The sequence below is a fragment of the Chrysemys picta genome, chromosome 14 (genome assembly GCF_011386835.1).
Source record: "Chrysemys picta bellii isolate R12L10 chromosome 14, ASM1138683v2, whole genome shotgun sequence".
NCBI lineage: Eukaryota > Metazoa > Chordata > Testudines > Emydidae > Chrysemys > Chrysemys picta.
The window spans coordinates 27,477,027-27,490,811 of record NC_088804.1 but is presented as its reverse complement, the minus strand read 5'-3'; the positions used below and the strand labels follow the sequence as shown (position 1 = coordinate 27,490,811).

At 44.6% G+C, this 13,785-nt stretch overlaps 1 protein-coding gene across 1 annotated transcript in view; it reads right to left on the bottom strand.

The window, feature by feature from the left end:
• Positions 1-13,305, bottom strand: part of DYNC1LI2 (dynein cytoplasmic 1 light intermediate chain 2) — a 35,193-nt gene extending 21,888 nt beyond the window's left edge. Inside the window, 4 exon segments of the mRNA XM_005310877.5 lie at positions 4,719-4,949; positions 11,015-11,131; positions 11,951-12,024; positions 13,011-13,305. Coding sequence (XP_005310934.2) covers positions 4,719-4,949; positions 11,015-11,131; positions 11,951-12,024; positions 13,011-13,099 — 511 coding nt within the window. The 5' untranslated portion in view covers positions 13,100-13,305.
• Between the last annotated feature and the right edge of the window lie 480 nt (positions 13,306-13,785).

The window sequence follows — 13,785 nt, the reverse complement described above, 5'->3', positions numbered from 1 at the left end:
TCCAGATGAGGATAAGGACTTCTATCAAACCCCGGATAGCATCATTACATCAGTCCCATGTAATAAGCTGACCACTTTAGGTGATTTCCATGCCAGGGTTGGTTGTGACTGCATCCTGGGGCGACGTGATAGGTTGTCATGTCTTGGTAACAAGAACTCTAATGGCTTGTTACTACTTTCCAAATGTACCAAGTACAACCTAGTCATCACTAGTGTTTCAACAGGCCAACAAGTATAAGACGACCTGGACGCGCCTTCATTCAAAATAGTTAAATTATTCTATGGCAAAGAGAGCTCCATGATGTCCTCATATCAATATTTCAAGCCTTGAAAACTAGGACACTTAATTCCAACAAAAACTCATGGAAGCATTTCCCTCAGTGACAGAAGCCTCAGTGGCTAGCCTGGAAACATTTTTGGGACTTGACATATAATATGGCTGCTGAAGTTCTTCGCTTTGTTTAAAAGGAAACATCAGGACTACTTTGATGAGAATGACCTTGAAATATGCCAATTCTTGATCTGACCGCATGCTACCCAACGAGCCTACGTAGTGGACAAGTTTCAGTAGCTATGAAGGCTGCATATCATTGAGCAAAACAGATGGTTCAGACCGACTTCAGCAAATGGAAATCCGGTGGTGGAGTGTGGCAGGGTACTGGCTGAGAAGCCTTTAATCAGCTCCTGCCACTCCAGCCCCAATCAAGGATGGGTGAGTAGCCCCGTGCCTGCCTGGTAACTGGCCGCACCTGCCAGTCTTATTAGCCCAGAACTATAAAGACTGTGAGAAAGCCAGAGAAGGGGGGAAGAGGGAAAGAGAAAGGTCAGGCACAGAAGGAAGTGGGAGCCTCCTAGTCTGTTGCTGGCCAGGCCTGTGGTAGGCAAAGTAGCTGTGACGCCTGTATATAGCTGGGAACTGGTGGTGGGAAACTTTCTGAGAATGAAGAGCTCGGGCGTTGCACCAGACTGAAGTGTCCCTGACTCACTATAGAGGGAGGCCCAGGGGACGAATACCCAGGGGTGCAGTGTGAACCCCGTTACATGGCATTACAACTGGCAGCAGACTTCAAAGACAGCAAAAAGCCTTTTTGCTGTATATCAGTGGTTGTCAACCGGGGATCCGCGAGCCCTTTCAAGGGGTCCCTGGGACCCCACAGCTGAAGTCCTGATCCCCAGCGCCTCCAATGGGGCTGAAGCTGGGAGACGCAGGGCTGAAGTCTTGATCCCTAGTGCCCCACACAGGGCTGAAGCTCTGATCCTCAGCACCCCCTCGCAGAGCTGAAGCTGGGAGGCGTGGGGCTGAAGCTCGGATCCCCAGCACCCCCGCGCGGGGCTGAAGCCCTATCCCCGACACTCACCACGGTGCTGAAGCTGGGAAGCATGGGGCTGAAGCCCTGATTCCTGGCGCACCCCGTGGGGCTGAAGCCTGGAGCCCACAGCCCTGGTGTTCCCTGTGAGCCAAAAACTCTGAGCCCATGGGCAGAGTTGGGGACATGGAGGGCATCCCCCCCCCCCCCCCCCCAAAACCTGCAGCGCAAGATCACGGCAGTCCCAGGGGCATCACCACACCTTCCCCCTTCCTCTCCCAAATCTCCACTCCCCGCCCCTTGTCCAGGTCAGAGGTGGGAAGCCGGAGCCTGACATTGTGGGACAGCTGCTGCCGAGGAGCAGACAGCAGCAGCGTTCCTTCCACTCCTGCTGGTGCCCCAGGTTGAAGCTGCTCCTCAGCTCCCAGCCCCCATTGCTACCGCAGATGCAACCGGTAAGAGTCCCCCGGGGTGGGGAGACCCGGCTCCGTGGCTGGCAGACCCCTCTGGGAACAGGGACCCACAGGGGAGTCCTCCCAGCACACAGCCCCTAATACCCATCTCCCTACATCCTGAGCTATGCTCTCCCTGCACCCTAAGCTACCCGCTGCCTGAACACAGCCTTTAGTACCCCTCTCCATACACCCATAGCCACTCCTGGGCACACAGCCCCAGCTACCCCCTCCCTGCAAGTTGAGCTACCCCCTGTCCACACACAGCCCCTAGCTACCTCCTCCCAGCACCCTAAGCTGTTTTCAAACTTTTTGAGCTAAGCCCCCTACCTTTGAGTTATAACTTTTGGTTGCAACCCACCACCCAACCCAGATAGGCTGGGTGGCCTACTAAGGTTAGTCATGGGGTGGAGGTGTGGACAGTACTTTGTCAGTGGGAGATGCTCTCCTGCTGACTAAGCGACCGCCCCTCGTTGGGGGTGGTTTTATTTTGTTGGCAGGAAAGTTCTCTTCTGCTGACAAAAAGCAGCTACACTGCATATCTTACAGCGGCACTACTGTAGTGGCACAGGTGTATTGCTGTAAGGTGTGCAGTATACACATAGCCTCAGTGTGGATTTAGGTCTGCACAGGGCATTCTAAACATGATCTTCACAGCCTGTCAGCTTCAGAAAAAGTGCGTCCAAATAGCGCTTGATACAAATTGCAAGTAAAAACATAATCACTTAGTAAAAAGTTAAGCTACATAATTGCTTAAATAAATATGCATGAATATAAATATCTTCCTGGTTAGCAAAAAGCAGCATCAAATTTAGTGTAAAGTCTATATTTAGTAGCAAATCAAATGTTTTAATGATTGCCAACCAATGAGAATGAACTTTTCTTTAGAGGAATAAGTACAAATGCAAACATTATTAAAATTGATTATTTAAATTAAAGTTTCCTGCTTGCTGACTTAAATTATTATTAAAATCAGGGATTTAAATTGCTTTGATTTATCCACCCTCCTACCAAGACCATGAAGGTCACTAACATTTCCCCATAACAATCACCTTCTCAGAATCTGTTATAGTAAGGAGCAATACAAGCTTCTCATTCCAAAAGGTTTGATATACAGATCCCAAAACAAGGCCACTATGATCTTTCAAGATCCTCACACTGTACACTAACAACTTTGCTTCAGCTGTATCTAGACTCAAACTGACTTACCCTTCAGTTTACAGCTCAAAGGACAGAGAACGCATCCTCAGGCTACCTCAGCAAGTCTCTTAACCTTTGTGCTCTGCTATCTCAAAGTTCTGATATGTTTCAGGGCTGCTTGAAATAAAAATCTTGCGCTAGCACTAATTTATTTAGATGTTGGCAGGGGAGGATGACCTATGCAAGGGGTCCAGTTCTCCTGACACCTAGTTTTATGAACAGAATTATACAGCAGAACCCAGTTTATTCTGATCTAATTGGGACCAGGACCAGACTGGATAATTAAAAATCCAGATAAACCAGAGAATGTGACAATGCCATTCTGCAGAACTTTCTAGCAGTCACAGGGGAGATCACCTGCTTCTGACCCTGGAGTCCTGGTTGTCCAGTTAATGGAGGGTCAGATAAACAGGGTTCTACTGTACACCCAACAGTATTTTAAAAAGCACAGATTCAAACAGAAAAAATGTCTGGGAAAAAAATTTCAGTTAAACTAAAGAATCAGTTACAAAAAAGATCCTTTTCACCTTCCCTCCTCATTTCCAGGAATGTATCCTTAGCCTTCTCCAAAAACACTGCCAAGTGGCATTTAATGGAAAAGACAAGTTGTGGGTTTGAAGTGGTACAAATGAATCGATAACTTTTCTTTTGCTTTGAATGAGAGAGGTAGAACAAAATAGGCTCCACACAATAGAGGGTACCACTATGATGGGCACATTAAAAATGCCTTTTATAGGTTTAACATTATCTCCTTAACATGGCCAGATCCATCCCCCACCTCACCACTGGCGTGCAACCTTCAGCTGGACAGCTCTGCGCTTGCAGAAACGGGGGGGCATGTAACCCCATGTATTCCCCCACGCCTCGCCTCTGTGTGTGTGTGTGTGGGCAATCCCCCGCAAAACCGCACACATCGTCCCCCCGCCCCGGCCTCCCTTTGCTTCCCTGCTGTTTTCTGCTCTTTTAGTGCTCTTTCATGTAGCAAACAACCCTGACTAATTACAAAATGACATTCTAGAGTGACAAATACATTTAAAGAGTTCCTCTCAGAATATTAGCCATATGAATATACCCAGGAATGTAGTTCTTTAGAAAGTACATTACAGGGAAACCACTAGCCTCAAAATGATAGTGTGTTTTAGTGTACCCTTCCTCTCAACACCATACTTAAGATTTGTGGTTGTTTATAGCCTGCAAAATCCTATTAAAGCATTCTTTCACCTAGATCATAATCCAGAGTTTGACACTGGAATATACAACCACGGATACTCAACCTTAAAGGACAGGCAAGTAGACGAGAATTAGAGAAAGTATATATTTGTGAGTATTGTATTTATGTACACACAGCTACATACAGAACAGTGAGGAGAGAGAAAAGCGTAAGTGTTCTGGTAGATTTTTTTTTAAAAAAGCTTGATCATATTTAAAGTTGGCTGATTAAATACTGATCTATTTCAATGAAAGCACGAAGGCTCAAATACAAGGCAACTTGAAATATTATATCCCTTACTCAAAGAGTGATTAACTCAACTAGTATTCTGATAGTGAATACAAGCAAAAGCTGGAGGAGTTCTTTAAAAGCTTGATAAAAAGTCCAATCACTTAAAATCAGTGTTGCAGTCAAAACTTCAACGTTTACATTTAGCCATCTCCTGCTTTTAAGTACTATGCATTAGGAAAGTAGTACAGCAAGACACGGTTTAAACAAACTGTCATTAAGATGCAAAAAGCCATGTAAGAAAAATCATACCAGACTTACATTTTTGTTCCAGGTCTCTCATCTCTTCCGGGGGAATTTTCAGCTTATCAATGTGCTCACGTAAGACACTGGCCCATTTTTGTAGAGATTCCATAACAGTCCACGGTCTAGACATATCTGCCACAAAGACTACTAAGGTCTCTTGCAGGTTTTCTGCAGAAACAGCAAACTTCAAGAGCCCTTTATGATACAGGTCTCCATCTAGAATCCAAACATTACAGCGAGTCTGATCTGAAAAGGAAAAGAGGCAATTATACCTCAAACTAACGTGCCTTTTGCTGCAGCCACGTTAGCCCATCAGTAAGTAGCAAACCAACATGGTATTACAGTGCCAAATTGAAGATGAGTAGAAGCTAGCTACCAGCAAGTCTAGCCTGTTCGCATTTAACATAATGAGTATGTGTACCGCCCATCCCTTAGGGAAAAAGAACACCAACAAAGCAATTTGGCAGCGTCCCTGTAAAATGAGTTGTTGCTTTCTGTAAGAATCTTGGTTTTAACTTAGCGGCAAAGAGGTATGAACATCTGTATTCTCTTGCTTTTCCTAAGTACCCATTTCATTTTTATAAAAGGATACTTTCTGCTTAATGTGTTACAATCATTCATTTAATATATTATACAGGACAGCTGAATTTGGCATATGTATTCATACTTGGACTCCAAGTATGTCATGAGATTATTACAGTTGTGCCTATAATTAAGGCTTCACTGTGTTAGGTGCTAGTATATTTAGCCAGAATCCTGCAAAGTATTGCAAGTCTAGCATGAGAGGTTAAAATACACATTTATAATAATTTTGAAAATGCAGATATCAAAGTAATCAGTTTATAAACAAGTCCAACTGGAATTGCAATATAATTTAACCCCTACTCCACCTGTACATCTAATCTTTATGCAAACCAATATTCTGCCAAGAACACTGAAGTATCTAATATTAGCAATCATTGGTCTCCATTCTTGTAGCAAGATGTGTTCTCACATGTTGCATATAAGTATTGTCATGAAAATTTGAACTTTCTACTGAAGATGTGTATGTATTGTAAATTCAGTAGATATTTTAAGTCACGTGCCCCCTTTTGCCCCTAATATAGTCTGCCTGCACCTCCCCAGCAGTCGCAGACAGGAGCTGAGGCTGTGGGAAGGGCCAGAGCAGAGCTGAGAGCAGAGTGGCACTCCCTCACCATCCGCTATGAGGGCTGGCTCAGGCCCCTCCGCATTCTCCCAAAACATTCCTTCACAACCCCTTAGGGGGGCATGCCACACAGTTTGGTACCACTGTTCTAAGATGACTTCACATTTTGTTTTTTAAAACTCAGTTGGTGCAAGCTGCACTTTAAATAATCTAAAGTATAGCAAATGTGGCCATCCTCACATGGTTAAGCCAATGAGTCACAAACCTGAGACTTCATCAGGACACTTTAGAAAGATGAAGAGGATAAAAGACTGAGCACACGGAGAACATATACAGTTAAAAATATTACCACTTTTTTAAACTGACTTTAAAAATTAACAACTCAGGAAACAGTCAAAAGTTGATTTACTGCTTGACTTTGGTTCAGTTACATTATCCAAGTACCATCAACCCAGAAAATAGGTCAACGGTTATGCTTTTAATTAGATTAAAGATGTCTCGTCTCCCATCTGTGCTTCCTCGTAGTATCCACTTACTTTAAACAGTTACTCATCACAGTAACTGTGGTTCTTAGGGAGATTTGTTGCTGCATATTCCCACTTGAGATATATGCCTCCCCCAGAACCGATCACACTTCTGAAACTTCTAGAAAGCAGTGCCCCTTGGGGCCACAGAAGTACTCTCACAGCACTGAATGTTTGGAGCTGAAATTATAGAAAGGCCAAGCAGTCCTACTGCCTCAGTCCCTTCTGTTAAACCCAAAAGTCCTATGAGAATACAGAGGGGAAGTCAGGCTGAGTAATGTTAAACAACCACTTTCTATTTTTTAGAAGTGTCATCTGCATTTCCAGTTGTGGAAGTATAGCAAATAGTACAAGCTCCAGGAAGGTGGGCTGAGAATATTTAATAAAAACATGAATTGCAAAATTACTTTTTGAAAGTTAATATGACCAACTTGTTCTAGATACCAGTCGAGTGGTTTTGTATACATTCAGGTACACACTTCCAGTTAGCAACCCCACAGAAACGTTTAAATCGATGTTGACTTAACTATGGTACCATGAGCTCTAAGACTCTCAATAATAAATCATGTCTCATTGCACAGCCTAATCCACTGAGCACATGCCTAAGAAAAAATGGCTTTATACTGATTCCAAATGGCTACACAGTCTTATTTATCTCCTAAATGCCTTAGTCCCATCCAAACAGCAGCTCAAAGCCATCTTAGCATCCAGTATATGGAGGCTAGTTTACTTAAGTAAAATCAAGTTGCTGGGAAAAACAGTCCAATTTGTGTCAAACTTGGTCACCTTTTCAATTTAATGAGAGATGAAGATGAAGGACAAAATTTGTTCTGTGTTCAGTGGGATGATCAGTAGTAAAGCTTGCAACTCATATTTCTTTCAGGTGTAACTACTTTATAAACAAGTAGTATAAAGAGCATTCTTGCCAGGGTTTGAATAGTGTGCCTATCAACTTTATCAGCGTCATTGCAACATCCCACCACTCAGAACCTATTCCATGATAGGAAGATGTTAACTAGATCTTTCTGGAAAGTTGTGACAATGAGATGACTGAATAAAGAATCAAACATTTAGCACATCATACACTGAGATGCACACAGCTGCAACTTGTTAAGATAAAAGGACGACAAATGTATTTAGGGTACAATAAATAAAAATAAAACGATGCATTGAGGCAGAATATGGAAACAGATTACAGGTAGCAGGATAACTGAGAAAACCATCTATGGTGAATTGTTACTCGAAAGGGGAAAAGGCTCTCTCATTGCAGCTGAATCTCCTGTATTTACATGTGGTGTATCAGATCAAAAGGTAGTCAATCACCCATAAAGTGAAGCAGCTCCAAATGGGATGCAAGACAAGATTGTCGTCCTGAGATGGCAGCTCCAATGACATCAACAAGAGCCTCCATTTCTGCTGTGATGAGAGGTATGTGTACTAACAGCATCTGTTTCATGCTGGAGCAACAAGCCCAACCAGCACACATCTGTGATACAATCTTGCCCAGAATTGCTCTGCAGTTAAGACTACTAATCTCTGTTACAAACAGCAATGCAACCGTAGAAGAATGGTCCTATTTTAACCAAGTCTACCATGGTCAGAATCTGCTTATATTGCCCCTGCAGTGTGAAGCAGTCTGATAGCATGCTCTTTCTACATGTTATCTGTAGTGTAATACACTGTGCATCAATCCCACAAAGCCTTTGTCTCCTGCCACTTCACTGCTTGCTGATGTAATATTCTGCTGTCTTGTCCATTATCACTTAACAACGCTGCCCTTGATCGGTGTCAGAAAAGATTTTAAAAGCCACTTTATAAATAAATATGCTGTAACAGAGCTATATGGAGCTCACCTTCCACACGTTCCACTGATTACATCAGCTTTTGACAATGTGCTCCTCTACCTAGATGAGATGTATTAGTGGTGATTACACAGCCAGGGAAAAGAAACTGAAATGAACTCCATCACAATCCCTAGGAACTCTCACCATTAGAGGGTCTGGTAAACTTTCAAAGGAATACAAGGCTTCCAGGTCATTCACACTGAGTGAATTTTGCTGACAACCAATGTTCAGATGAGCTGAAGTGTCACGTATGTGGAAGAAGCGACATTAGCTTCAGGTACAGGCTCACTGACCTTGGAGGATCCTCTTGCTTGCCAAGTGTCCCTGAACCTCTTTTATGGAATAAATCCCTTGGCCTAGGTACAGTAGGGGATAACACGCTATGAAGGAGATTCTTCAGGTAGAAATAAAGTAGTGGATTTGTTCTAATATGTCTGGAGACCTACAGATCAAAATAGTGTGCACGTAATGTTGAACAACTAATACCTGGCAATAACTGGCCTGAACTGGCCAGTTATCCAAGAAAAGGACTACATGAATAACTTGGCACCCAAGAGAGATGTCAGTCACTCCCAAGAATTGGGCAGAAATCTCTGATGTGGTAGAAAGGACAAAGGTAAGTACAACAACTTCAAGGTAAGTCTCTAGGGCCTAACAATCTATAGCTATTCTACTTGAAGTTGCAAGAAAATGAACTAAATGCTCAAATGGGATTTTGGAGGGAGGGAAGAGGAAAGCAAAGGGTGAAAGAAGGAAAGTAAGAGTTTATCTGACTCATGAGCAATCAAGTTTATCATCTTGCTTCTAAAGGCTAAATTAGGTAGGGAGGGAAGACAAGCCAGTTCTCTGCCCAACATATTTTGCTTTTTCCTCCCAAGATTAAGACTCTTCTGGACCCAAGTCTGGAAACATGAAGATACCAGATAATGGTCTCTAGAACCAAAGAAAGATGCAAAGGACATTCTCTTCTTGCTTCAATGAAAGAGTTCCAGGGACCTAATGTTGACTTGGTGCCCTTCATTTTCCTCTAGAATCTTGTTGGTCTTGAGGAATCCTCTCTTTTGACACAGGCCTGAGTCCCTGATAAAAGGCAGATGACCTGACTCAGACATACCATCTTAGAAAAGACACTGATGCTGCTGTATAAGTCAAAGTCTGAAACACTGTAAGCTGCTCATTGGATGTTACTCAACACGGCATTTTTCTCACTCCCCAGTTCCTTTGCTCTCTTTTTCTGCTCCTCAGAAAGGTGGACGACTAAAAAGAATGGATCTCCAAAGAGGAAAGTGGTGCTTTGCCAGTTACCCAGGTCTATAAGAGAGACTGAGGAGGGAGCAATCCTTTCCTGCTGGTTGAAAGTACTGTTGCAGATCGCAAATTCCTTCCCTCTGAAGGAGGCAAGCAGTCAGGAATAATGGCCAATAGAAGAGGCACTACTGCAGATGTGAGTATCCATTTGGGTGGCAGAGGAGATAGCAGTGAAGATAACATCTTCACTGCTTTGAGAGAGACAGATGGGTAAGTTGCAGCAGGTTTTATGTCTGATTAATTATCTCCAGACCCCCAGGCGTAAGGAGGACCACCTCTGCCAGCAAGACCACATAGCCTATGGGTCAAATATAGTACGACAGCCTGAAGACGACTTTAGCTGTCTCTGGATTCAAGGAGTATGACTCATAAGGAAGTACCGAGCCACTGCTGACTATCGATAAGAGCATGAGGTGTGTCAGTCCTACACACAAGCAGCAATGTGGCCAATGCACTTCTCCTAAGGTCCTCTATTTTCAGGGGCACAGAAGAGCAACACCATTATCACTTTCGTCTAGAGAGCTCAAAGCATTTACAAACAATGGTTGATATCAATATTCTCACTTTATAGATAAGGACACAGAGGCACAGTGACTTGTGCAAGATCAAACAGCAGGTCTGTGGCACAACACCAAGCTCTCCTGACTTTCAGACCAGTGCTCTACTTCCCTCTGAAGAAGGCAAGCAGTCAGGAATAATGGCCAATAGAAGAGGCACTACTGCAGATGTGAGTATCCATTTGGGTGGCAGAGGAGTGGACCATGCTGACTCTTTTAGTTAACCTGTCTTTTGCCTCCAGTGTGCTGGAGAACAGTTGCAATGAAACCAGCAACAAGTTTTGGGAAGTGGGAGAGGAGGAAAAGAGGAAAGACAAGCCCCAGTTTGGAGAAAAGGAAATATTGGTTCTGTCAGTGGCTTAAGATCTCCTTTTCACTCACCTAACCATGCTTACTGGAATTTCTCCATTATGTAGACGATGGTAACAACCTAACCAAAGACACAAGATACAGAAGACTGTAACCTACATATAACTTATTTTAAAAAGTTTTGGCTACAATAAGAAGTTATGAAATCCATATTTAAGATCCTGGTTGCTCTTGGATATGTTAAGAATCCTTCCTGTAGCTCAAGACTTGATATGCACCTTTATTTGAGTGTAGGCAGGATGAATAATGTACTAGTAAATCAACATCAGCAAAATGTCATCCTGCAAGTAAATGGATCCTCTGAGAACAAGTTGTCCTAATGTATTTTTCCTTAAAGAGCCCAGACTCTGAGAAGGGCAGAGAAAGACACAATACTCTACGTGTGAAATGCATTTTTCTTTTATGAGCCATATCAATTTCTTACAACGTATACAACAAGGGAATGCTGAAACAGCTACTTCACTGTAATCCAAAGATACACTAGGGACACCCATAATGATTATGAAAATGTGTCAACTACTCAATTTCAGCAAAAGACTACATGTGAAAGCATGTAACTTACCATCTCTGTCTTCATCATGAATATTTAGGTACAAATATTCCAATCCTCTTCCTTTCTTGCTGTGCTCTGCTCCTTGTACTTTAGTCATAAGTGTTGTTTTACCTGAACCGTCATCACCTGCCAATAAGTTTGTACAGCAAAAAGATACATTCAGAAGTGTATTCGTTACTGGAAAGATTTTCTAAGCAAACTTAAGAGGTTACAATTTTTTGTAAAGGGGGTCTTGTGTTTCCCCATTCCTCAAGTTTTGGGGCTAAATTTGTCAATTTGTAGGTTGACAAGTGAGAAGAGCAGCTGCACTATTCAAAAACATATTCCATTAGTTTGAATATAGAGTCTAACAGCATGAGGCTAGACAGTTCACTAGTCTGGGGACAGGGACATCACATAGCACCTCATGCATTTAAAGTAAGTTTATCTATATCTTAACATCAATTGATGTATTTGATATTCCACCTCTTAATTCCCAGTATAAGCAAAGCCAGTTCCAGAGCAACTTTTCAAGTTCCACCCAACTTGGGGATCCCATACTTACTACATCTCTGCTGCCTGAAAGAAAAGATAAAATTTATGATCACCCATGATGGGCCAATTCTACTCCGACAAAATGGCCTTGTCTACCCATTTAAAGTTATTTTAAAAACACATTAAGTGAAACCAGTGCAAATGCAGATCTATATTTGCCCTGCTATATTGGGTTAGTTTGCACGTATACATTTACCAATGCAAGCTAAACTGATATAAGCCAGGTTTAAAGTCAAATTAAGTGCATCAACTCATGGTTTTGTCCATACAAAGTTTTGAACCAATTTTGTTAAATCATTTAACTCCACCTCTCTCCCCCTCCCCACCAAAAAAACCCCTGTTGTGTGTGAGAACCATACTTTATTATTTCTAAGAAATCAACCCCCTCCACTGCTTGAAGATACTACTCACCAAAAACAAGAATATTTTTGCCTGATGGTAATTTAGACCTGGACCGGGTGGAAACTTCACTCAGTATTGAGGACCTATGGGGACAGCACCATTTGTTAGTTTGCCAGTGGGGCACCCAAAAAGAAAGATCAGGTAAATGTCAGCGCCAAAGCCCTTATTAGCAGATATTTAAACAGAGCTGTCAAATGTCATCCATTCAGAAAAGATATCTACCAGCTATGAAATCGCTAAATAAAAATATTCAAGACAGATACCTCGCTCAGATAATCTGAAAGGCAGCTATCAGAGCTGCTCACTTTTATGACAAAGAATGTTGCAGTGCCTCAATGACACATTTAACAGCAAATCGTTTTTTACAAACTTGAACCTCTAATGAAGAGGCCTGCTAATTGTAAGAAGACCTAAAGCTATGACTGCTGACTGCCACTAACCTATGGTGAAGGCCTTACTCTGTTGCCTTTAACACCAGGCGATGAAATCAGACACATCATTTAGTGGTGAAAGCGTAAGGGCTGGGAGACCACAGAGCATCCCCAGCTCTGCCATGATTTCCTATGTGACTACACGCAAGTCATTCTCTACACCTCATGTCCCCACCCAGGAAGTGCAGAAGCGCTGTGGCCAGGGCTGCCGAGGGGCTTCAGTTCCTGAAATCCTAGGTCGCAGGGAGAGTCTCCCGAGGGGGCCAGGCCAGGCCAAAGCGGGTACGAGCCCACGCGCGGCGCCCACATATCCAATCCCTCCTCCCACCCACCCGGGCAGCGCAGGCCCCGCCACTGCGCCCCAGCTCCGCGGGTCAGCTCCGGCTGGGAGCCGTGGGAGATATTCGCCTGTCCTAGGCAGGGATGCTGGGGGCCCAAGCTGCCTTGCAGGCAGGCGGCAGGGGCCGACAGCCCCGCCCGGCCCCCTCCTGACACGGCGGGGCCGCGGCCAGGCTGCCACCCCGCTCCCCCGGGCGTCCGGGAGGGGACCCAGCCCCAGCCCGCCCCGCCCCACTGCGGGAACCGCAGCCCCGCCCGACCCTCGGGAGCAGCCCAGGCCAGCCCCCGGCCCAGCTCACCACAGGTTCTGCCCTTCCTCCTCCTCGCTGGGGATCTCGGCGGCACCAGCCGCCTCCGGCCCCAGCAACTTCTTCTCCACCGGCGCCATCTTGCCAACAGCAGCCACGGCCACCACAAAGAGTGACCTCACCCGGGCCCGCCGAGGACCCGCCTGACGGGGCTGTCCCACCGCCGCCTCCCACCCGGGAGACACCGCGCCCGCTCCCCGCACAAACCCTCAGCACTGCAGCCCGACAGAGTCCTCAAGGCGGGGCCTGTGGGGGGCCCGCCCCCGGACCGCGCGCCGCTTCGGTCAGGCAGCCACGCGGGCAGCTATGAGTTCCGCGGCTGGAGGAGCCGCCGCCTAGTGTCCCAGGGAGCAGCGCCCCCTAGCGCCCGCAGGGCTCTCAGACAACTGGATGTCCGTCCGAAAACAAAGCAGTGGAATTCTGACAACAAGGAGTCTGGTGGCACCTTAAAGACTAACAGATTTATTTGGGCATAAGCTTTCGTGAGTAAAAACCTCACTTCTTCGGATGCATAGAGTGTATGCATCCGAAGAAGTGAGGTTTTTACTCACGAAAGCTTATGCCCAAATAAATCTGTTAGTCTTTAAGGTGCCACCAGACTCCTTGTTGTTTTTGTAGATACAGACTAACACGGCTACCCCCTGATACTTGACAATGGAATTCTGAGACATCCATCTTTATCTCTTTTACTGTGCTCCTTACCACGGATTCTGTGATGTTGCTAAGGACGTGGGAAATTAGTGGTTCTTAAGCTTTTCCTTGCCCC